Here is a 25,544-nt window from a genome sequence, read left to right on the forward strand (position 1 = left end):
AGCCAATAGGAAGAGTTTCCATAAATAACTTTTTAACTCTTATTTTAAAAGTGTGTTGGTCCTATAGAAACTGAGACTGGAGAATTAATATTTAAAACAATGGAAATCGCAGATGGACTGAATAAATATTTTGCAGTCGTCTTCACAACAAAAGAACATCTCAGAGATAATTATGTATCGGTAAATGAAAGGGAGACAGGAACTCGAAAAACCACAATCACCAGAGAATTAGTTTGTGGAAGTTGTTGGAGATGCATTTTAGTGAGAAAAATGTTGGTACCAATGCTGAAAATGAGGAGCGGCAGGGGGAAGATGAAGATGGAGCCCAGAGAGAGAGACAGAGTGAGAGAGAGAGAGAGAGCGAGCGCGAGAGAGAGAGAGCGAGAGCGAGCGAGACAGCAAGAGAGAGCGTGAGAGAGAGAGCGAGCAAGAGCGCGAGGGAGAGAGGGAGGGAGAGAGGGAGGGAGGGAGGGAGGGAGGGAGAGAGGGAGGAAAAAGGTTAGACAGGCAAGGGAATGGGTAAAGATCAGGCTAGGACAATCAATAGCTGCTAATGGGGACCAGTAATGGTTAAGAATGGATTGTTTATGGTGGCAGCCCATGTGATGACAAGATCCGGTGTATGGGGTTTCGGTTAAGGACCCAGGAGAAGATGCTCAGACCCTTAAATTATTGAATTCAATATTGAATCCTGAAGGCTGCAGGGTCCCCATGCTGAAAACGCGATGCTGTTCTTCCAGCTTGGCAATGGGTTTTGCTAAAGCACTGCAGCGAGTCATTTTTGTGGACAGAACATGGGTTGTTTTGCAAAGAGGTTGCCCAGTCTGTTTTGTCTCCCCAGTGTGGAGCAAACCACATTATGAGCAGCATTTTGTTTTTGGTGCTGCACAGTTGAAGTCTTACTGAGGTACTGACAGCTTGATTTTATGATTAATTTGTATTGTGTGTGGATTCAGCTCCCTTGTAGTCAGTTGTTTGACAATACTCAAAGCAAGTACATCTACTCATTTTTTTTTAAAGTAAGCAACTTAATTTGCATCGGACTGTTTAACTTACTTTTCTTCCTCAATTTGATACTTATGTATACCTCACATCTTCACTGAAGAGCAAGCCTGTATCTGTGCTGCTGCTGAGTAGGTCTTTGGAAGCTGTATGAAGTCCAAAACTCCTCCTGCCCTTTTTGGAAAGTGAGTGTCACTGGCAAGGCCAACATTTATTGTCCATCATTAAATGCACTTGAGGAAGATGACGGTAAGCTGTTCATCTATGTTTGCAAGTTATACTATTTAAATATTTAAATAGTTGCTACTGCCTGAGGTTCAAAATTACATGAAATGAACAATATCCAGTTCATCTGAGGCATCACATTCATGGGACATCAGAAGAGAAAAGGCCCTTGAAAATTACTGAGACATTGCTGATTGACAGAAAAAGGGCTGCCAAGCATTTTGCTGAGCTTTCAATTTATACTTTAATAATAAATATGAAGGCATGGAGGTCTCTATTTTATAGCTAAACTGATGCAACTTTACGAATAAAAAGAAACAACAGTGGTGTATGGAAAATGAAACAAAACATTCTTTTTCATTGCTGAAACTATACAAAATATGTACAACATAGTCAACTATAGCGGAACCACGATTATCCGAACGAGTCAGGAGGGCAGTATTTCATTCGGATAGTTGATTATTCGGTTAATCGATTTGACCTTAAACCAGGGAAACCATACTGATCTAATGCTGTGCTCTACTGGACATTTTGTTTAAATCTATAATTTAGATGAGTCTGCTATTTAAACAAACTAACCTTTGCATTCTGCAAATTGCAGGTTAAACTCAGAAGGACTAAACTTTCACCATCACATAAATATGTGAAATCCCAGCATTAAGCAAGGTCCTGAACAGCTTCTATGATCACAACAGCATTTGTCAACTTCCACTGAATCCAGTGTCGAGATACAAAGACAAAAGCACCGCCTCGCGTATGTATTTACTTTCTCTGCCATTTTTTATGAGCGGTTCAGTAAAGTGACGGGAATAAAGCACTTACTGTTACAAAGAGCTGTTTAACTAACCCCTACATTAAAAACAATCCAGTCGCTGTTGCTTGAGGTGCTTGTGTTTCTTTGTTTTTGCCAGTGTGTTCACATGTTCTTCAGTACAGGTAATCTGAATTCACTTTGACAATGTTTTTATGAGACCTTGAGATGTTATTTGGATAATTCGAAATTCTAATAATTGATAATCGGGTAATTGAGGTTCCTCGTATTACTTTGAAACACAAAGTAAATAATAGCCTCAATAAAATAACTGCCTTTCTCTATTGACTTAAAAAGCAGCTCATTGCATCATCACTGTTTGATCTCACATATTAATCTTACAGTTAGAATACAATCAAGGCATTTCTCATTACCAGTTTCAAAGTTAATCATGTTAATTTCATTCCCTTATGAAGATTACCTCTAATTTTTCAGCTCTTTGCAGCAGATATTGAGAAGTTACCATAAGACCATAAGACATAGGAGTGGAAGTAAAGCCATTCGGCCCATCGAGTCCACTCCGCCATTCAATCATGGCTGATGCGCATTTCAGCTCCACTTACCAGCGTTCTCCCCGTAGCCCTTAATTCCTCTAGACAACAAGAATCTATCAATCTCGGCCTTGAAGACATTTAGCGTCCCGGCTTCCACTGCACTCCGTGGCAATGAATTCCACAGGCCCACCACTCTCTGGCTGAAGAAATGTCTCCGCATTTCTGTTCTGAAATGACCCCCTCTAATTCTAAGGCTGTGTCCACGGGTCCTAGTCTCCTCGTTTAACTGAAACAATTTCCTAGCATCCACCTTTTCCAAGCCATGTATTATTTTGTATGTCTCTATTAAGTCTCCCCTTAATCTTCTAAACTCCAACGAATACAATCCCAGTATCCTCAGCCGTTCCTCATATGTTAGACCTGTCATTCCAGGGATCATCCGTGTGAATCTCCGCTGGACACGTTCCAGTGCCAGTATGTCCTTCCTGAGGTGTGGGGACCAAAACTGGACACAGTACTCCAAATGGGGCCTAACCAGAGCTTTATAAAGTCTTAGTAGTACATCTCTGCTTTTATATTCCAACCCTCTTGAGATAAGAGACAACATTGCATTCGCTTTCTTAATCACGGACTCAACCTGCATGTTTACCTTTAGAGAATCATCGACTAGCACTCCCAGATCCCTTTGTGCTTTGGCTTTATTAATTTTCTCACCATTGAGAAAGTAGTCTATGCTTTTATTCTTTTTGCCAAAGTGCAAGACCTCGCACTTGCTCACGTTAAATTCTTGCAAGTTACTTGCATGATATCATTCACACATTGATCCAAGGCCATCAACTCTTACAGGCTTACTAAATGTAACTTAGAGGGAAGGATTGTAGGGAGAAAAAGGAAATTACTTGCCAATTCACTGATCAGAACAAGCAGAAAAATATCAAAAATTGACATTCACATCTTCCTGATGCCAGAAAAAAAATTATAATAAAGGCTATTTTGTTCAACTGAAACCTTCTCACAGGAAATGGAAGGCAGATTTTATTTTGAGATGGGCTGCAAGATCATAAAAAGGTCCTGCTAATATTTAAATAATTTCAGAATCAATACAATCAGATATTATTATCGTGCTTTATGGAAATTATCTACGCCGAAACACAAATAGTACTCAGAGCAGTGAGTGAGTTTTGAGTTAGAATCATGAACGGATGCATAGAAGATTTGACAAAGGTGGACTCCAGCTTTCAAAAAAAAAACAAAATCTTTAGTCCAAGCTAAAACTATTCCAGATGTGATTATGATTGGGTCCAAAGTAGAACTGCTCAGATAATATTTCAGACTAGGAACTATAACTAAAAAAACATGAATCGACTAATATTTAAGTCACATGGAAAATGAGTTGAATAAACAATCATTCTTAGAGTACAAATTTTTATTTTAGGTTTTTGAAAAACTTTGAGCAATTTATCATTTACATTTTTGCATTTGGATTTTTTACATTCTGCACCTTTTGACCTACTGTTTTCTTTTTAAATTCAAGTTACAGCCGCTAAACTACAGGATAATTAATCTGAATGCCCATTATACTCGATTATCTATTTCATTAGAGAGTGAAATCATTGTTAAGACCTCACTATTCCTGAATAAATATATGTCATAAACAGGAAAGTGATTGAAACAATTTTACCACTTGAAATTGCTACTGCTTATAAATTGAGTAAAAACAATATTAAAATGCTTCATGTTTCACAGTGTTTTAGATTACATGGCTGTAACTAAAAAGCAATTGAAACCCTGCGGGCAAGGCATTTTATTTTCTCTGTTTGGGGCCTCATCAAGTATTGCTGTTAATACAGTTCTCCAGATGAAAGAAATACACATCATCAGATCAACAGTGCATCAGATTTGCTGTTGGCAAAATAACCTAGTGAGAACTCATTTCTCTCTGGTCAGGGTACTGTGAATTGCAAAATACTAATAAGCAAAAGATGTAGTTTCATTTTTTTCCAGGTGAAAACACCAAGGGGAGGAAAAAGGTGCAAAAACATGCACAATTTTCATTTAAAAATTGATTTTGGAATATAAAATGATTATTCTTTAAGGTAACGCTCTAGGTGCTTACAGCATATTGTTGTGAAGGTGAATAATTGCAACCTAAATGAAGAAATGTTATCTTTTTAAAAATATAAGCAAAAATGCTTCAAATTCATGTTCAATGATAGCACAAATATGCTTCATCAATTGATACTAAACAGTAGTATTAATCAGGTTTCATACATCTCTTACAATTCTCTACTTTATTCCTTTACAATCCTAAAGATTTAAACCTGCATTGAAAGTTGCAGGGTGTCAATGTTATGCAATATGCTCATGTACATTTTAAAGCAGCCAGATGAGGTAAACCATCTTGCAACTTAGCACTTAGCAAGGTCACACCTTCAAGCATTACCATGTCTTTGCTTCAGAAGTTATAGAATAAAGATTCACTGGCAACTATTTTAGTTGACTATGCTGAAATACCATCTATACCATACCAATATTTGAATCTCTGTACCAAAAATAACTGGAGGTAGCTCCAGCACTGCTTCGCTACTGTTTGCCATGACAATCACGCTCACTTACAGCACTTATCAGGCAGGTTTATCATTTGTACTGCAACAGTAGAAAGGAGCAATGAATAAAATCAGAACATTTGCCTGAGGAGTTCACATCAAACAGAATTTTTGTTCAGAAAATAAATAACTGCTACTTAATCATTTTAGAAGGAATTTAAAAAAATGTATTCAAAAACTGCAACTGTCTGATTATATAGCTGCCGAAGGGGTTGAAATCCCTGGATTGTGCGCGCAATACACTTATATAAACATTCTGTTTTCTAGGGCTGAATGGAGCAATCAGATTATGTAATGTTGGTAGTCTTATCGAAATTCAATGACCATCATGAAATTTAATTATTTTCCACACCCTCCAAAAACATTGACACATAAAAATAAGTACAAGCAGTAAGTTTTATGAAATTGGGGCTGTTAGTTAAACAAAAACCACAAAATTGAACTTGCTTTTAAAAGGCATCTAAATGTCTGGTGCCTTAACCTGGACACCTACACATTATATGTATGTTTAAAAAAAAAGCAGAAGACCGAACCAATTCCACCTGATGCAACAAAATCCTGGCCGATCATTCCGACTCAACTTCACTATTCTGCCCAATCCCTTAATTTCCTTCAGAACTGTGACATCTCACATGCAGATTTAAACCAATGAGAAAAAAAATGAACCAACATGGGCACTCATACCTCACCTAAGGCAGTAATCAAATCTCACAAGGTTCTTCTCCACATTTAGTAAAAGTATGAATTATTGCAACCGTTTGAAAAACAAGAGAAAAACTGTGGGGAACTTAAAACTTGCCATTCATTTTAATATTTCTTTCAGAAAATGCACATTTAATGCGTCAGTCTGTTGTACAGTTCTAAAACACAAACACTTTGATGTCTGAGCTGTCAGAAACCCAAGAACTGTTAGCAAATTATCCTGAACCTTCCAAATAACATTTTGTTCTTCATCCATCTGCATTCATACTCAAGCTCACTGCCCTGATTTGAATTCTGTGAGGGACTTCACAAATGAAACAATTTTTCTGAATGAGTTTAAAGTAATTGTACAGAAAAGTTACATTTTCCAAAGCTTTCTCAGTTACAGGGTGAACAATGATAAAATGCACCTTACAGCTTTTGTGTTGGAGATGTTGTGTTGCTACCCCTTGGCCAAAAGGCCAAGGTTCAAATCCCACCTGCTCCAACGCATCTTAATAGGTTGATTAAAAACATACATAAGTGCATCACATATGCTTTCCCATGACAGCAAGGCGAGCCTCCTTTCTTGCAAACTTTTGAACTTCAATTTACAATCAAATTACCTAGGTACTACAGAACACAATTTTTATAACAAACGTATATACAAGAAAAAAAAAGATAAATACAAACTGTAAGTCTGTGTCATGGAAATTACATTTTAATTTCTAATCCATTTCCTTCTCTTCGGAGATTTGGGATTTATGATTAGTTATGGTTTATGGACAGCAACCGTCTTCCTCACCAACTGACTTTCCTCATGAACCGGCTTAACAGTGGCAGCAGACTGCTTGATAATCAGAATATATCCAGTCGACTTAATTCCTTCCTCAACTAACATCCTCATGTCGCAGTCTGGAAAACTCAAATACATAAGGGGGAAGCAGTGGCCTAGTGGTATTATTGCAGGACTGTAAATCCAGAGACCCAGTAATGTTCTGGGGATCCAACTAAATAAAACCTGGACTTCAGAGTCTAAAGATGACCATGAAGCTATTGAATGATTGTTGGAAAAACCCACATGATACATTAATGCCTTTATGGAAGGAAACTGCCATCCTTACCTGGTCTAGATGACATGTGACTCCAGACCCACAGCAATGTAGTTGACTCTCAACTGTTCTCTGGGATGGGCAATAAATACTGGCCTAAGCAGCAATGCCTTCATCCCATGAATACATTTAAAAAAGTAACTCAGTGAATGGAAGTCGCTTCACCCACTAATATACTTGCCAGAAGATCGTGTACTTTTCCTTAGTTGACAGCAATGACTTTCAAGTTTAAAAACTGACAATCATCATTCATTTCTGACTAGTCTTGGTTTCTCTTTTAACCATGACTCCACTTTGCATGATAGCTTTGGTTTCCAAACTAACAAAACAGTCCCAGAGCCTGGATGATGGGACCATAGCGAGAAATCTGGGAGAATTGAGAGAGAAATCAGCAAGACCTTTATCAATGTCACAAGAAACATGCCACAATTTCCAAGAGTTCTGGATGTCAAGAAAAGAATCTCAATAGTGAGCAGTGAGAAGCCGATTAACAGGAACTACTGCTCATTACTACCCTCATAACTACCGATTTTTTGATTCATTAGGATGCAGGTTTCCATCCTACCACTTGCTGGATAGAAACTGGATATCATGAATTATTGACACAAAACTTCTGAAAGTCGCCACTTGCTCCTCTGGACTGTCACCAAACACCAGGCAATAACAGCTCAGGGCATGCTCTAAGGTAGTGGCCACGTGCACCAGATGTCCACAAACACTGGCATCTGACAGATGCCAGCCTCCCTGCACCCACATGGCACATCTCCGATACACTCACTTTGTGTTCTGGCAATTCAGTGCTGCACTTTGGAGTACTCTAGCACTAACACTGATATGCTACTGCAAAGATTCTTTGTTGAAAAAGGATATCCCTCCTCTGCATTAGCCCATTTAGCGGACCTGCAGGTTCCTGTCCATAAAATGGAGTGCCATTATCCCTTTATCTGCAATGACTAATAGTACTTTACCAATACATAATGGCCTTTTAAAAACAGTGCCGGTGTCAAGGATGATAGGCTATTCCATATATTCTGGCAGTAGTGGATTCTCCCAGTTACGACTGGGAAATTGGAAAATCAGACAAGAGGACCACTGTAGGATTGAATTAGGTAGATAATGAGGCAGGTTTGGGATGTTGCCAAGCCAGTTTTCATATTCTGTGGAGACACATCCTCCATGAAATGTGACAAAAATGAGTTTGTCAAAACATAGTAATAGTAATGTCGGAAAAGGAAAAGTGCCATACTCAAGACTGTTAATAGGCTTAAGGGTGGACACAGTGACTCAGTAGTTAGCACTGCTGCATCACAGCATGAGGGACTAAAATTCGATTTCACCCTTGGCTGAATGTTTGAGTTTGCATGTTCTTCCCATGCCAGCAAGGGTTTCCAGTGGGTGTTCAGGTTTCCTCCCAAAGTCCAAAGATGGGCAAGTTAGGTGGACTGACCATGCTGTAATATTCAGGAATGTGTTAGCTAGGTCGAGTGCCCATGGTAAATGTGTGATTACTGGGATATGATGGGGCCTGGATTTGGGTGGGATGCTCTTTGGAAGGTTGGTGAGGACTCGACAGGCCAAATGGCCTCCTTCCACACTGTAGAGATTCCATGATTCTAAAGGATATATGGTTAACATACAGAACTGTTAATGTGTTATTAATTCTCAATAAAGATTACCTACAGCATGTTATTTTCAAATGTCAATTCACTTTAATATGCTTACAAACTCTTTGAATCTGTGAATACTGTAGACAGTACTGCCTTGAGGAATGTATTATATAGTAGTAATGGAAGTGGGCTGTATTGTTATTCATATCATTCGCAAACAATGATGAATTTATTACAAAGGGGAAAATGTATTTTTTTTCCTAAACAAATTGGTAGAGTCTTTTCTTCTCATGCACTCTTAACTTTCTCCATCCCATTTCCACTTCACCTTCATTGCCTGATTTCATAAAAGTTGTATACTATGCGATAATGCTTTTAGTGTGGCTAGCAAAGCAGCCTCAACAATCATTTCCAGATTAAGCCTGGAAAGAGACCACCATTGCCTGTTGGCAGCAATGAACTGAAATGTTGGCAGCACACCATGAGAACAAGTCAATAATAATTCAGCTCTACCTTGAAGTAGTTTCCTCAAGGCAAACATTGATTCCCTGTTGTATGAAACCATAAAATTGTGAATAAAGGACAGAAGAAAAATACAAGTTAGTTGAATAAGTTTTTGTGAAATATTATTTTGATCACTATGATTTCCATAAATCATCAAGAATCATGCAAATGTTAGACTATCACAAGTTAATGCTCCCCTATTCACTTTTCCACATTACAATAGCTAAGCGTCTATTAAATGACTCAATCTTTTTCCACCATTCCAAAATTTAGTGTTCACCAATTTGTGATAAAATACCATGTTAATATCAAACTAAATTTAATTTTATTTGCTTTAAACATTTGTGCCTCCTGTACTTTACAGTCAAGATTTACATAAAATTACCTTTATAAGTCTCATTTCATTAAGGAGGATCAGCCAATGTATCTCAGTGCTTTTCCCAAAGGCTATAGATTCATCATTTGGCTCTTTTGTTTAACAAAGTCTACATGGCTTTGCTGTTTTTAGTGTCTTTATGACTAAAACTGGACACCAGATTGAAAGCATGATCTGACCAATCCAGAGTTTGATGATATCCTCTAACTCATTCCGCCAAGCAACATTATACAAATGCTGCTTTCTAATAACTGGCATCCAAGAGTTCAGCCTCCTAACGTGAGATTCTGTGCAAATTCACCCACAACTATGTTTTGTGTAAATTCCAAGACAAGCGCCCCCTTTTTTCTACGTTAATCAAAAATAAAAATAACTGATTCCTGAAGTGGTAGGACTGATATGGTAAAAGACGGTGTATCAGTTAGGACTATATTCATTGAAGTTTAGGAGAATGAAGGGGATGTCTTAGAAACCTACAAAATTCTAATAGGAAGAGAGTGAACACAGGAACGAACACTAGGGAAGTCCAAAACCCAGGGGTCCCAGTTTCAGGTCAGAAATAATAGTGAAAAACAATGGAAACTCCAATCTACATCTCCATGTATTCTTAAATATGTATGAGTGGAATGAAGCAGGCTGGATTCATGGAATAAACCGTTGGCAGAGTTGACTATATCAAAGGCTGTTGGGCAGTCAAGAAGGAATGAACACAACACTTCATATTTACAGTCTGTGCACTTCAGGGGTTTAATTAAGACCATTTTAGGACTTTTTTTGCTGTAACAGGGAGTTGTTAATTGGAAAAATGTGTGGAGGAGATGTATGCAAACAAAGTGAGTTCAGGCATTTCAGAGAAGAGGACTGACAATGGGGTGGTAGTTTTGAAGGGGAGGCTTCTTTAAAGAATAGCTTCTTTAAAAATAAAAGTTTTAAAAGTGAAAAAGCCAGTACCTCAGAAGACGGAATTACTTACTGTCAACTTGCATGTCACCAGAAGTGAAGTTAGGTAGTTGGAAATTTAATCAGAATGGTCAATGGATAAAAGGTCATTTTTATAATCAAGAAGAGAAGAGTAAAAAATTGGATGATGTGGTTCAAGTGGTTTGATGGCTGGAATAGATGTTTGGTTTTATGGGTAAGGTGAAATATAGGAAGCAACAGTAGCAAATCATATTGATGGCAAAGAAATTCACAAATACCTTAGTTGTTACATGCAAGTCCAGGGGAGAGTTTCAGGACATCACAGGAAATGGATAAAAACAAAGTTATCCTTCATTTCTAGATTGATCCTAGTATAATGGGCTATTGTGGCAAGAAAATGCTGATACTTCATTAAAATCCACAGGAAATCCACTTTGATGAATGCAGAAATCTTCAAATCAAAAATCATTAAAAGGCGGTCATAAGGAAAAGCAAAATCTAAAAATGAGTATGCCTAAAGAGAGTAAGCATGACAGCAAGAATTATTTTCAGTGCTAAAGCAGTAAGAGAGCTGGCAGAGGTGTGAAGCTTACAACTGCTAGCAGTGATCATGGAATTAATGTTTCTAGTAATCGTGAAAGCATGCTCCCTAATAGCACGACCTTGATCACTGGAAAATAATCAAAGAGAGTTTAGTAACTTCGCAATAAGGTGAGACTCTGAGACAGGAGTCAAAGGGTCCCAAACAAACATGAAGCAAGACTGTGTTTATCTCAGGTTACATAAAATGTGATTTGTTAAGTGTCAGAATGATAGGATAGAATCCCGGGGAAACGTTTTTGGATTCGAAAACAAATTAGTTTAGTACCCATGTTCTCAGATGATGACAACATTGATCCATTGATTCATTAGTCTTCACATAATTAAAACCCGGCAAATCTCATGTTGCAATCCAACTCTGGAGCAGCAACAACTTAAATCTACTTAGTTGACAAAATATAGATTAGCTAGTAACTCATATAATCACTTTAAAAGTTGCAATTTCAACATTTAATATTTGGCAAATTTAATTTCTGTGATTCCAATTATTTTGTTTTAAATCAAGATAAATATATCACTAAGCAATCCCATTTTTAAATATGTAATGTTAACCTGAAAACATTTCAAGATTTTAATTGATTTACAGCATTCCACTTCTTTTTCTGTAATAGGTCTGAAGTCAACACTTTTCTTTCGTGCCTGCAGTTTATTCTTACATAGTCTCCTCCCCTCCCCCCACCCCCCCTTCATAGTTGGCGCCAGATATGAAGGACCCCCAACTTTGCATAACTGCATTTTTGAATAAACAGTCCAAGTTAACTTGGTCAGGTTCTTCTTTGGGTACAAATGCTCAATCATGATTATCAGCTGAGTGGTGAACTGACTGATTGTATTACTAAAAGGAAGCAAGGGTCAATCTGTATTAGGCTGAATCTAGCCTGAGTCACACTGGACAGTCAGCACCTGACTCCAATGTTGAAAATTATTGATATTTCAGGTAGATGATCAACTTGGTGGCATTTGAAGATTGCACCTACCTTGCAGGAACTGTACATCCTGTCTTGACTTTTGAGCTAGTTCTCTGATCTTACACCCAATGGTATTTCAAACAAAATTTGAACATTGGAATTTTTCACTCTTATCTCTGACGTATCGAAGGATCTATTCATTGACCCCTCCTCTACCTCATCCTTGTTGCTTCATGAAATAATTATCCAGAAAGGGAGTATTTCCTATTGATGTCACCCAACTCTATACCTTCGTCATCTCAGTTGAACGCTCACCTGTGAATCTGTGGTGTCAGACTACTTAACTGAGATCCAGTCTTGAATTAGTAAGCGTTTATTATCTGGGAGCTAACCTTGAGAACATGAAGAATACTACATGCTAATGTACTTTACAATAGCTTCTCACCTTTCTAGTGAATTCATAAAACCAGCAAACATATCACATAGTACACAAATACTCAAGAGTGAGCTGAAGACTGACAGCATTGAGTATGGTATGCAGAATAGGTTCATGGCATACCGAATTTTCAACAAAAATGTGGGCGGCACGGTAGCAGAATGGTGAGCACTGCTGCCTCACAGTGCCAGAGACCCGGGTTCAATTCCCACCTCAGGCGACTATCAGTATGGAGTTTGCAAATTCTCCCAGTGTCTGCGTGGGTTGCACTTCGGCGGGTCGGTGTGGACTTATTGGGCCGAAGGGCCTATTTCCACACTAAGTAATCTAAAAAAAAAAACAGCCATAGGAGAAGGCCAATGGCCTGTTGGTATTACTGCTAGCCTATTAAACGAGAAACTCAGTTAATATTCTAGGGAATGGTCAGGTTCAAATCTCGCCATTGCAGATGGTGGAATTTGAATTTAATCGGAAAAAGCCTTTAATTAAGAATCTATAGATCCATGAAACCATCGTCAAAGGCCGGAAAAAGCCATCTGGTTTACTAATATGCTTCAGAAAAGGAAATCTGCCATCCTCGCCAGGTCTGACCTCAGACCCACAGCAACGTGGTTGACTTCCAAAAGCCCTCCGAAATGGCCTAGCAAGCACTCAGTTGTATTATTTGCTACGAATCAACAAACAAATGAAACTGGATGGACCAACTGGCAAGGACCCAGCGCCAGAAAAGACAATGATAGAAACAGTCCAGTTGACCTTGTAAAGTCCTCCTTACTAATATTTGGGGGACTAATCCAAAACAGGGAAAGCTTTCTCATGGACCAGCAACAGTCATACTCATGGAATCATGACAAAATCCCAGACACCAGCATCACCTTCACTGGACATGTCCTGTCTACAGGCAGGACAAATACAACAGAAGTGAAGAAATCCAGTTTTGTCATTCTAGAATGTTAGTTATCGTGTAAAGCTTTTAAGCTGTATTTACAGTGTTAAATTAAAATCAATATCCAAAAGGCAAGACAAAAATACCTACCAATTATCTACCTGCGCTCTTGTGACCTCACACTTCGGTGTTCTTGGAGCACTTCTGCTGCTGGTCTGTCTGCTTCTGGACGTCCCTGTTCTTGCTGCACTACTCCAGAGAGCCACACAGGGCCGTTAGTCTATCTGCACATCAAATCCTCTCAATGATACTGTCTGCCTATCTTAAAGACCTCACTGGCTGTTTCAAAACATTCTCGCTCTTCCCTTTTCTTACTCTCTATAGCTTTTTGTAGTTCATTCTCCCTGTCATTTCTGGTTCATTCTAACTCTCTCTCTCATTCCTAAGTTTGTGTTCTCTCCATCTCTGCTTTGTTCTTTCTCTCTCATCTGGTTGCTTTGTTCATTCTCTCTGTCGGTCATTTGCTCCTTCATGCTCCCTTTCAGTCTCTTACTGTTCTCACACTTGTCTCTCATTCCATGATTTGACATCTCTCTTCCTCTCTATCATTCTCTGCTCAGTCACTCCGTTTCTCTTTAAATCACTTGCCCTGGTTCAATTTCTCTCATCCCCGCACTCTTATACTCCCTCAATCTCTGGTTAATTTTCTGTTTCTTTTTCTCAATCTGTCTCTCTCTCTCTCTCTCTCACACTCACACTCTAGTTCATTCAAATTTCCTGTCTATTCCTCAAATTCCCTGGTATGTTCTCTCTGCATGTTTCACTCTCTACCCCAATGATTTACTCTCTTGCTGCCCCCCTCCCTGAATCCTCAGTATATTTCTCGCTTTCTCATGCCTTTGATCACCCACTCTCAAGCTCCCTTTTATTTAAAACGTACAAGATCCTGAGGGAGGTCAACAGGATAGAAGCTTAGATGAAATTCTCATGGGGACATCCAAAACTATTTGAGATAATTTCAAAGTCAAGGATCTCGCATTTTAAGACAGAGATGTAGAGGAATTTCTTCTCTAAGAGAGTTGTTAGCATTTGGAATAAATCCTTCGAAGTCAGCAGGGGAGGCTGGGTCACTGATTATATTCAAGGTTGAATTAAGACTGCAACAGGCATAATCCTATTGGACAGTGGAATAGGATCAAGGGCTGCCGGTGCCAAACGTACTCCTATGTCTCAATATATGCAGCTGAAAAATACTTGCATTAATTTGGCCATCTGGGAGATTACAGTATGCTGGGTAGGATTCACATCAGATTAGAGTGAGGCAAATGTAATCAAATCAAGAACAAACAAATGCAAAGAAAACTATATATTCTAAAAGGTTTCAAGCTACTGAATCAGATCAATCTTTTGCTGCAGGCTCAGTTAATCTTGCTTAAAGTGATAGCATGTCATATTTTGACTATCACTAATACTACATTTAATTACGGTACATGCCCTAACCAAACAAACTAATTTAGTACCACTAATCTACAAACATGAACCTGAAATAAAATGAAGTGTCAAAATTTTTTAGACTAAGTTTTAGATCTTCACTCATTTCTCTTTGATACACTTCAAGGTGATTTCTACTTCTGAGTAATACATACATTTATTAAAGGTTTTCTTTGGGAAATTTACATATTTTGAATTTGTGGTTGACTCTTAACCCTCACAGCAACTAGGGATAGGCAATAAATGTTGATCTAGTCAGTCAGTGATGCCCATATCGCATGAATAGATAAAAAAGGTAACATCTGAAGGAAAAACTTCCCAGTTTAATATTTACATCTAATGTTGCAAACAGAATCAAAGAATGACTATTTAAGTCCCCTAGATTCCATAATGCAATTCAATAAGTTTCCTTAGTTAAATCATGATTTTAGAATTCAAAAACAGTTTACCGTGGTAATGTTCAGCTGTCTTTCTGCGTAATGTCTCCACTGTATCTTCAGAGTCTGCCCATTCCAGTACTAATCGTCGACCGTACAAATGAGTGCTGTGGCAAAGAGCATTGAAGGCTTTCTGCAGAAGAACAGAAGTAAAAGACTTAACTTTTTTTGAACTAAGAATAAAATGTATTTGTCAATTACAGTTGGTTATCATTTGTAAAATAAGTTTTTGTGAAAAACATAAACAGCAATTAAATTACAAACTGCTGTCTTTGAAGTGTTTATTTAATTCAACACATTTCTACACTAATTGGGTAACCTCCCCAAGTGCAAACCTAGCAGATAAAACAGCTGTGCTCTCAAAACTGTTTGGTGTCATCATAGTACAACACAAACACTCCTTTTCTACCAATGGAATTAAGGCATAATCTTAACAATTCAACTACAAGATTTGGAATTAAGCCTCGAATCACAAGGAAATCGCCTTAATACAGAAGTTTGGAGAACAACACATGATTGAAACAAGAACACTGGGAAGTTCATAATTAGGCAACACTGTTGTCAACAGCTGGAATTAAACTCAGGGGCTGGAATGACTAATAGGATTTAACATTTTTTGCAGTTTATCCAAAACTGAGGATCTATGTACAGAAAGTTCTACATAAGACCTCCAATCCTGGAATCACAAAATACCTGTGGACCAGGAGAATGTCAAATGGTCCATCACACCTGTGCTGACTTTTGAAAAGGAACAGTGGTGTTTAGTCTCACATGACCACTTTTTATTTGCAACTCTGAAAGCTCCTCATCCTCAAATACTATCCAAATCTATTGTCAAATTCTTTACGGAGACAGCTTTCAGCACCCTTCCAGGGAGAGACATCCAGATCCTTTTGACTCAGTGAAAAAAGGACAATAGTTTTCATCAACTTACCCGTATCAAAATCTCTAACGATCTTGAAAATAACTATTAAATCACCTGTTGACTTTCACTATTCCAAGAAGAATGGGGCAAGGCCTAATGATAAAGCTGCTATACTAGCAATCCCACTATGGCCTTGAACTATGGAGTTCAACTTCAGTAAAAATCTAGAATTTTAAGAAAGTCAAATGGTGACCATAAAACCATTGTCAATTTGTGTAAAAACCACTCTGATTCACTGATATCCTTCAGGGAAGGTCATTAACATCTTTACTTAGTCTGATCTACGTTACTTCAAACCCATACCAATAGGATTCATTCTTAACTGCCCTCTAAAAAGATGTAGCAAGCCACACAATTCTATCAATGACCACTAGGTGTAAAGAATGGTATGAAATTGGATGGATCATCTGACATTGCATAAGGCAGCTCAGATGACAGGATCATAGTCATATAGCTGTACAGCTTGGAAATAGACCCGCTGCTCCAACCCGTCCACGCTGACCAGATATCCTACCTTACTCTAGTCCCATTTGCCAGCACTTGGCCTATATCCTTCTGAACCCTTCCTATTCATACACCCACCCAGGTGCCTTTAAATGTTGTAATTTTATCAGCCTCCACCACTTCCTCTGGAACTCATTCCATACACGGAACACCCTCTGAGAAAAAGTTGCCTCTTTAGTCCCTTTTAAATTTTTCCCCTCTCACCATGAACCCATGCCCTCTAGTTATGGACTCTCCCACCCCATGGAAAAATCAGCAAGCACAGCCTTTCAGACTGTGTAAAGTTCTGTGTATGCACATCGGGAGGTATGTGCCACATCCAGGAGTGTGGTCTCAGACTGTGCAAGCAAGGACCATACACATGCACACACAAAATCGTATCTTACAAACAAGGTCCCACAAAACACCATCACCATCTCACCAGCAGAGCTGGCAGCAAAACAGCATGCACTTGAAAGTTGCCCTGGGAGCCTTCAACACTGGCTCCGGACAGATTATTGGTTATCAAGGGGTTTTAAGGTTATCAGGGAACACAGCACTGTAGAGTTAAAGTGAAAATCGGATCTGCCATCACGTTATTACCTGATGGAACAGACTCTAAGAACTGAGTGACCTACTTGTGGCTTTACATATATTTACTTCGCATAACTTTAAGTAGTGTTATGGATCAGAGCAGACCCTCTCAAAATATATTAAGGTAGCTTAGACCTAACGTTTTCTTACTTCAAAAGATAAATGCAAGGTGCTGTGTTCCAGATGCAATTCCAATGGTCAAGATACTTGACAATAAGCAAAACACAATTTATTCAAACGCTATAGTTAAAATACAATGAAGGAAAGAGGAACCTGGAATAACTTAAATCCATTGGAAAATTTAACATAATAATAGAATAGACTATAGATTCGTTCGCTGAGCTGGTGTATTTATCTACAGATGTTTCATCACCTCACTAGGTGACATCATTGGGGCATCTTTGATAAAGTTTTGGTGGTGTGTCCCACCTGGTATTTACGTGTCTGTTTTTGATACTTCCGGTTCTATATCTGAGTGATTTGTATATAGGGTCCAATTCAATGTGTTTATTGATTGAATTCCATTTGGAGTGCCAGACTAAAAGGAATTCTCGAGTGTCTTTTCAGATACCAAACAATAACAGAAACCATCCCAGCATCCACAAACAAAGCTGCATTAAAACACTATTTAAACGGGCAAGGGCACACTGCAGCAACCCAGAATTCCAGAAAGTGGAACAAGAACGCTTATTCAAGGGATTTAAACGAATCGGGCACTTTAAGAGCACTATCCTCAAATAAACCTGAAGAACAAAACACTATATGACAGGACATAATAGTAACTATACCATACAAAGAAATATCAGAAATGACTACCCAAATACTCAGACCCCCTGGCATCTTAGTGTCCAGAAAACTAGAAAACACCTTCCACCAGCTTCTCACAAACATTAAAGACCCGACACCCACATCCAAAAGGACGAACGTTATCTATACAATACCCTGCAAAGACTGTGAAAAACACTACATAGGACAACAGGAAGAAAACTGACTACAGTGGAACCTCTATTATCCAAGTATCAATTATCCAAATATCGGAAAATCCAAAAATGATCTCAAGGTCTCAATAGAAATATTATGTCAAAGAGCTGTTTCAACCCTTTTGTTTACAGGTACAATGATTGAAACGAACTCAGCTCACTGAAATGCTACCAAGAACAACCCTGGACAGTCCAGGCATCATCTCTAAATGACTGACATCCCACCCTGTCACTCTCCACCCACACTTTCTCCAAATAATCTCTCCAACATTGTCCGGTACAGGGCAAAGGTGGAACCTGTCAAAACGTGTGCGCGCATTCGTGTGCGCAATTTGGAGACTTACCCCACAAAGGCAGCAGCAGTCTTATTGTTGGTGTCCAGTCCGGCTGAGATGGACAGGGGTGCGGGGTTTGGGGGCGGGAGGGGGGGACAGTGTCGGATGGGGTTGGGGGCAGGCGGGGCAGGGTGGCAACAGGTGGGATTGGGGTAGGGTGATCGCGCGCAGTGTGCTGCTGCTGCCTAGTCTCCTGAACAGGGAGAAAACTCCAAGCCAAAGGAAATCAATTAACCAAATAACCAATTAACCAAATAACCAATTTTCCATACGAAATAGTGCCCGCCCATCTCGTTTGGATAATCGAGATTCCTCTGTATATGAGTACACAATCAACAATTTGCCACTGCCAGACTCGACCAGTACTCTTTCATTTCCAACCACACAGGCAACGAAGGACACAAATTCAACTGGGACAACGTAACCATCATAGCACAGGCAAAACAGACATGCAAGAGAATTCCTTCAAGCTTGGCACTCCAACGGGAACTCAGTCAATGTCAATAAACATATTGAACTGGACCCCATTGACAAACCACTCAGATACAGAACTGAAAGTACCAAACAACGGGCACACAAATGCCAGGCGGGACAGACCACCAACACTTTATCAAAGACACACTGACAATGTCACCTAACAAGGTGACAAAACGCCTGCAGAAAGACACACCAGCTCAGCGAATGAATCTATGACCTCATCAACAAATCTTTTCAAAAACTTTAGAATAATAGATTATTTTACTGCTAAACAGTAACCTGTTCCAATACAGTAACATCCCATAAACACAAGGTAAAGTCAAAAAAAGGTCATCTTGTATGCAATCCTATCACTAAGAAAAAGATACGTGCAGCCCTCAGAGAGACAGTGTAGCAGCTGGGAGAAATTCACTGCCTTCCAACCCTGCTGAGACCATCAACTTCTGAAAGCTAACTAAAAATCCTTGATCTGTGAGAGCTTGACCACACCCCACTGAGACTACTTCTATTGTATCAACTTAAAACAAAAACCAAGGCCTCACAAGTTATCTTCTCATTGACTGCACAGTACCTGTCCTCTAATTTCTCTCTATAAGAAACCATGGCAAAACACACATCTTCAAGCCACAACATTGTCACATGAGTTAGCTACACAAGAATTCTAGCCTCAAGCAGTCTTGTTAACTTTAAATTAACCTTGAGCACTAAGTGCAATCTTGATCCTATGTTAAATGGAGCCTTTAGGATGAAATCTTGTGATTCATTTAGACCTTGCGAAGATTTGATGATCAATTAGCTATTGCATACTTAATATGTCAGATCATTTATCTCTATTCTAGCTTTTTAAAAACTGGCAAACTATTGTGCAACATTTCCTAGTTGGTGGGGTGGATTTGTTTAATTGCTAACATAATCTAACCTGGTTAAGTGATGAAGATCGGGGCAGGTAATCATCTTAGCATTTTGTAATCTTAAATATGGTAATAAATCTTCAGTCATCCTTATAAGGAGGACAAAGGTCTAAAGTGATTGCCTCTTCTTTAAATAATTTTCCTTGCAGTGTATATATGTTTGCCAGCATCTTTTTTAAAAAATGTCCAAAACAGCACAAAATCTCCCAAGTGAAGAGCCACATTCTCTCAGTGTCTGCGTGGGTTTCCACCAGGTGCTCCGGTTTCCTCCCACAGTCCAAAAATGTGCAGGTTAGGTGAACTGGCCATGCTAAATTGCCCATAGTGTTAGGTGAAGGGGTAAATGTAGGGGAATGGGTCTGGGTGGGTTGCTCTTCAGAGGGTTGGTGTGGACTTGTTGGGTCGAAGGGCCTGTTTCCACACTGTAAGTAATCTAATCTAATCTCATCTAAAGTCAACAAAATGTATTTGCTTGAAATGGGTCTTCAAGTTAAGCTGCCGGAGAAATAGTTCACCATGACAAATGATGCTTAACAGTTTAAGTACAGTCTCTGAATCCTTTTTCTTGTGCAACTATGGCCACATTAAACCATGACATTAACTCTGCAAACTGCCTTTAACGAGCAATTTAACCAGATATTTCAGATCTCTATAATAGACTACATCAAATTAAACTCAGATCAACTTCAAAACTACTGCAAGTGACACAATATATAACAACCTGAAATCGATTTAGCTCCTAAAAATTCATTTGCAGCAAGTTCTTCAATGAGATACTGACCTGAAATTGTGCATTTCTTCACAGACAACACAATGCTTTTAATTTTTTTTTTTAAGTAAAATGCTCTTGAAATTTTATTTGCATGAATCCTCAAAAACAGAAAATGTTGCTTTCAATTTGTCATAAAATGAGGATATGTCGCTCTGTAAGTAAACAAGTAACTAGAAATAATCCCAAATTTTCATCCTTTGGTTTGAGGGGTTTTCAAATAACAATATTTGTCTTCACTAAATTGACTAGCCTGAAAGACAATGGAGATCCAAGCATAATGTTTTATTCACTGCTTTATAAGCATATCTTTTATTCAACGTTAATCAAGATATAAATACACACTCTGGTTCTTAAAGTTGTTTCTCGTCTATGTATTGTGGTGAAGGCTGAAATGAGAAAGTGTACTTCTATTTTAGTTTCACATTATAGGGGGAGAACTGCCAAGGAAACTAACAAATATAGACTGCTAGCCAAATAGCTCTCTGAAAGGTACCTGTCCATTAGAAATTTGTGCAGCAGATTGAAGCCGACCTTGATTTCTTTTTTGTAAATCTTGATCGGGTTTTTTTAAAAACTTGGAGCAGTATTGTCAAGTGGGAGATAAAAGATAGGTTTAAGAGAAAGGAGTTATAACTGGTGGTTCTAATATTCTCTGTAAAGAATAAAACTGTTCATGTTTACTTTAAATAATGAAATCTAGGATAGTTCTTTGCCTGTGTGTCAGGTTTAAATTAGCAGAAGGGTTTACCCAGTGTCGTAAAATCTGTTTCTGCCAGGTTGCATTCATATTCTATTCTTCATTCCTTTGTCAATTAATTGGTTGTGTTTTGCTGTATTCTAGAAATTTCCCAATTGTCATATTTTTCACTATTTCCAACCATCTTAGTAGCCTTTTCTTTTGGCTGACCAACAATTTGTTTTTGAGTTTTTTCTGTTTTTGCGTTACTGTAAGCCAGGTAATAGTTCTTTTAAGACTGTCCATTGTGTATATACAGTCATGCCTTTTGATGTATTCTTCCAATCCAACTAGTGCCTCATACTTTCATAATTGTGCTTGCTTTAATTTGCTCTCAAATGTCATGTAAAATTGTTAAATTCTACCATAGTATCATCACTTATCCCTACAATGTTCTTTAAGGATTAATTAATAACCTGTTATAATGACAGAATATTCAATCCAAAATAGTCTGTCTTCTAAAAATTCATATAAAATGTTGGTTCAGTCTCAATTAGAGTATTACGCTCAGATTTTAACTCAGAGTTAGAAAAGATATGCAAGAATTGTTCCAAGGATGTGCAACTTTCATTATGGAGTAGCTGGAGCAGTTTTCCTTGAAGGGTAAATCAAATGTAGATTTGATGGTGGTGATCTCATTGAAAAGTATAGGATTCTTAAAGGGCTTCACAGTGTAAATGCTGAAAGGATGTTTGCCCTCACGACAGAGTCTAGGACGAGAGGGACAGTCTTGGAATAAAGGGGAACCAACTTAAGACAAAGATGAGAAGGAATTTCTACTCTCAGAGGGGATGAGAGTACTAATCCTTGTAGAATCCCACTGGTTACAGGCTGTCAACCAGAAAAAGAACCCTTATCCGTCCTTGCTATTTCCTGCCCATGCATCAATTCTCTAAGAAACACCAAGATACTACTTCCTAAAATCATTGGTGTTCATGACTTAATATTTTATGAGATACTTGGTTAAATACCTTCTGGAAGTCCACATACAAGACAAGACATCTACTGGTTCTCTTCAATCTACTCTAGTTGAAACCTCTGACTATATTAGACACAATTTATTTTTCACGAAGCTATGTTAACTCTACTTGATAAGTTAAAAATCACACAACACCAGGTTATAGTCCAACAGGTTTAATTGGAAGCACACTAGCTTTCGGAGCGACGCTCCTTCATCAGGTGATTGTGGTGTCAATAGTAGTCATGATTCGGAGATGCCGGTGTTGGACTGGTGATTGTCACAATCACCTGATGAAGGAGCGTCGCTCCGAAAGCTAGTGTGCTTCCAATTAAACCTGTTGGACTATAACCTGGCGTTGTGTGATTTTTAACTTTGTACACCCCAATCCAACACCGGCATCTCCGAATCATGACTACTTGATAAGATTATGATCTTCCAAATGCGGCGCTATTACTACGTTTATAATGAATTCCAACATTTTTTTCCAAAACAGATGTTAGGCTAATCAGTAGATAGTTACCTGCTTTTTGCCTCCCTTTCTGAATGGGGCATCACATTGTCAGTTTTCTAATGCTCTGGCACCTCTCCAGAATGTGAGAATTTTTGGAAAATTACAACAATGTAATTACTAAGTATTGATTTGAAAGGCCTCCTTCTGTACCACAACTATTTAGAATTCAATGACTATACACATCACACACGTCTTTGGATTTACAACGAAGGGTGAGTTTTAATCCGAAGACGATATTCAGCAGGTGAGAAGAGGAAAGGGCAGCTGCCAGCAGCTGAAAGTTGGACAGCCTTTGATTTACAGGTAAGTGTCAGAGTGCTTTGGCAGATTCTCACAGAGGAAAAGGGACTCTGTCACTTTCCCACAAACGAGCAATCATTCATTTAATTAACTAGTTTGAAGACATGGAAGTTATCCAGGTGATAAGATGATTGCTAAATCCACATTGAAACATATTTGGCAAAGATTATATTGAAAAATACTGTACCTTTGCATCTTGCTTTGTAACAAAGTCTACAAATCCAAAGCCCCTATGTGCACCAGTTCCGCCCATTTTTTTAGGCAGTCGCACAGTCTTTATTTCTCCGAACGTACTGAAACAGGAAGAAAAATTTTGAAAGATTCATTCACAGTCCATCAAAATCATAAAATATCCAAACGTTCAGAGACAATATTTATGTTTTTGAATTCTTCGTAATGAAATAGTCAACTTCTCTTTCCACTTTCTAAAATATGAATCATTACTGGCTGGCAAAGCAGGAATTCATATATTAGTGGGGCAAAAGTTAGTCTCAAAATTCGAGAGAGATTTAGGTGTCCATAACATCAACAAATATTTACCAAGATTACTGTTTGTATATGACACCATTAACTTGTACTGAGTTGACTCAGGGGAATTAGTGTCTTGTTGGGCCAACTGGCTTAGTTTTCAGCTCACTTACCATAATGCTGAAACAAGCTATTGAAACAAAAAATTGACAAAAGTGCCAAGAGCACTATAAATGTAACTGCAAACCACTAAATTACAAAAATCATAGTCATTTTTATTTATTTATTTGAGGGATGTGGGCGTTGCTAGCTGGCCAACATTTATTATCCATCCCTAGTTGCCCTTGAGAAAGTGATGGTGAGCTCAGATTATGTCCTGATGCTAATACACATGATGGCGTGAAGCAAACTCTTAAAAATCGAATGCTTAGGTCTCTTATAGATACTACTGACAGAATTGAGTTGGAGTAAACATTTACATCACAGTTAAATCTAGATCTGGTGGTTGAGTTTTCATTATGCCCAAGTATGTCCAAGCTAAATAATTCTACAATAATAATGAGCCTGTCTTAAATTACACTATTATCTGACTCTGAATTTAGAAAGATTTGTATTTCCCTTCTATTGAATCTATCAATTCCAATGAAAAGTACTGCTCAGAAATCATCTGAAAATCATTTGAGGTACTGTATTTCCTTACTAACAAAAGTAATGTACTTTCGAACAAAGTGAGGTGAAGTTAAACATATACCACTACTTAAAAGTGGAATACCAAATGGATCTATTGTATTGGTCCACACAGATTCAGAGTTCTCTCAACGCTTCACCAAACATTTTGCAAGAGAACTAAATGCCTGCAAAATGCAACATTCTTTCAAAAGCAATACATGCTTCAGGACCTTAAAACTTCAACAAACAAAAAATTTAGTTTGCATGGCTGGTTTTTAATAGAAGGTTTTCCCAGAGGTATTATACTTGTTGAGTCAATAAAGATTACATATAATGCACTCCTTTATTGTAGTCCAGTCCAAACCTAACACTTGTATGGTTACATGGAAAAGAAATCCCAATGCAATGATCCAGGTAACTAAAGAAAACACATATTATTTTTGTCTATGTTAATAAACAAACCAGTTTAAAAGAGCATGGATTGGATATTTTTACATCAAATTAAGTCCCAACAAAAACATTGTCAGCTCCAGAAGGAAAAATAACCATTGAGAGAACTCTTGGGACCACTATTCCATTTCTATGTTAAAAAATACAATTTTTAAAATAATTTTCATAAAGGAGAAAGCAACAATCATAGCTTGAAAACAAAATTAAGCACAGCATTTGCTGATTTTATATCAATTAGAATCAGAAATTTTAGTTTTCAATAAGAAAAGAACACAAGAAGTACTTATACATTAATAAGTTACAATAGATTTATTTAACTGTACTCTTTTTGACTGACTGGCTGACTTGTAATCGCAAGGAATACTGCTATGGTCATGTACAATGCATCTGATTTTTAATTACATCGAATTATTTTCTAACTCACTATCCAAAAATAAATATGTTCTGTATATTAGACTAAATGAAATGTGAACCCAGAATCTGCAGTAATGAATACTTTATTAAGCAGAGAGGCTGCAACCATATACTAAACATATTCACCCAGCATGATCAAGCATTTAACTCCAGCATTTCATGAAACACTACAGTGTACAAATTTGCGATTATGAAAACGACAAATGAATCTGCACGTTCCTTTTCAAAATTCTGCCTATGTAATATTCAAGAAGGAAAACTAGAGTTAAGCAGAAATGTTATGCATACGCTGTGAAGCATATCATGACTGTTCAGGGTGCTGGCACAATCATTCAAAAATAAGCTGAATGTCCCTAACTGTGCAACATCTGTGAAATGACAGGACCAATTTATTAGATCTAATAGAAGATACGAGAAGGGTGGCTGAAGCAGAGGTTAAAGGAGATACCAAAACAGCTGCA

General features: G+C 38.1%; 1 protein-coding gene across 3 annotated transcripts in view; it reads right to left on the reverse strand.

The window, feature by feature from the left end:
• The window catches only part of rbm19 (RNA binding motif protein 19), a 243,640-nt gene that overhangs the window by 121,893 nt on the left and 96,203 nt on the right, over nt 1–25,544 (reverse strand). For all 3 annotated transcript variants that reach the window (XM_043715848.1, XM_043715850.1, XM_043715849.1), the window contains 2 exons: nt 23,270–23,375; nt 15,110–15,230 (listed from right to left, as the gene is read on the reverse strand). In XM_043715848.1, the coding sequence (XP_043571783.1) occupies nt 15,110–15,230; nt 23,270–23,375 (227 nt within the window). The remainder of the gene's footprint in view (nt 1–15,109; nt 15,231–23,269; nt 23,376–25,544) is intronic.

This window comes from Chiloscyllium plagiosum, chromosome 25 (genome assembly GCF_004010195.1).
Source record: "Chiloscyllium plagiosum isolate BGI_BamShark_2017 chromosome 25, ASM401019v2, whole genome shotgun sequence".
Classification (NCBI taxonomy): Eukaryota; Metazoa; Chordata; class Chondrichthyes; order Orectolobiformes; family Hemiscylliidae; genus Chiloscyllium; species Chiloscyllium plagiosum.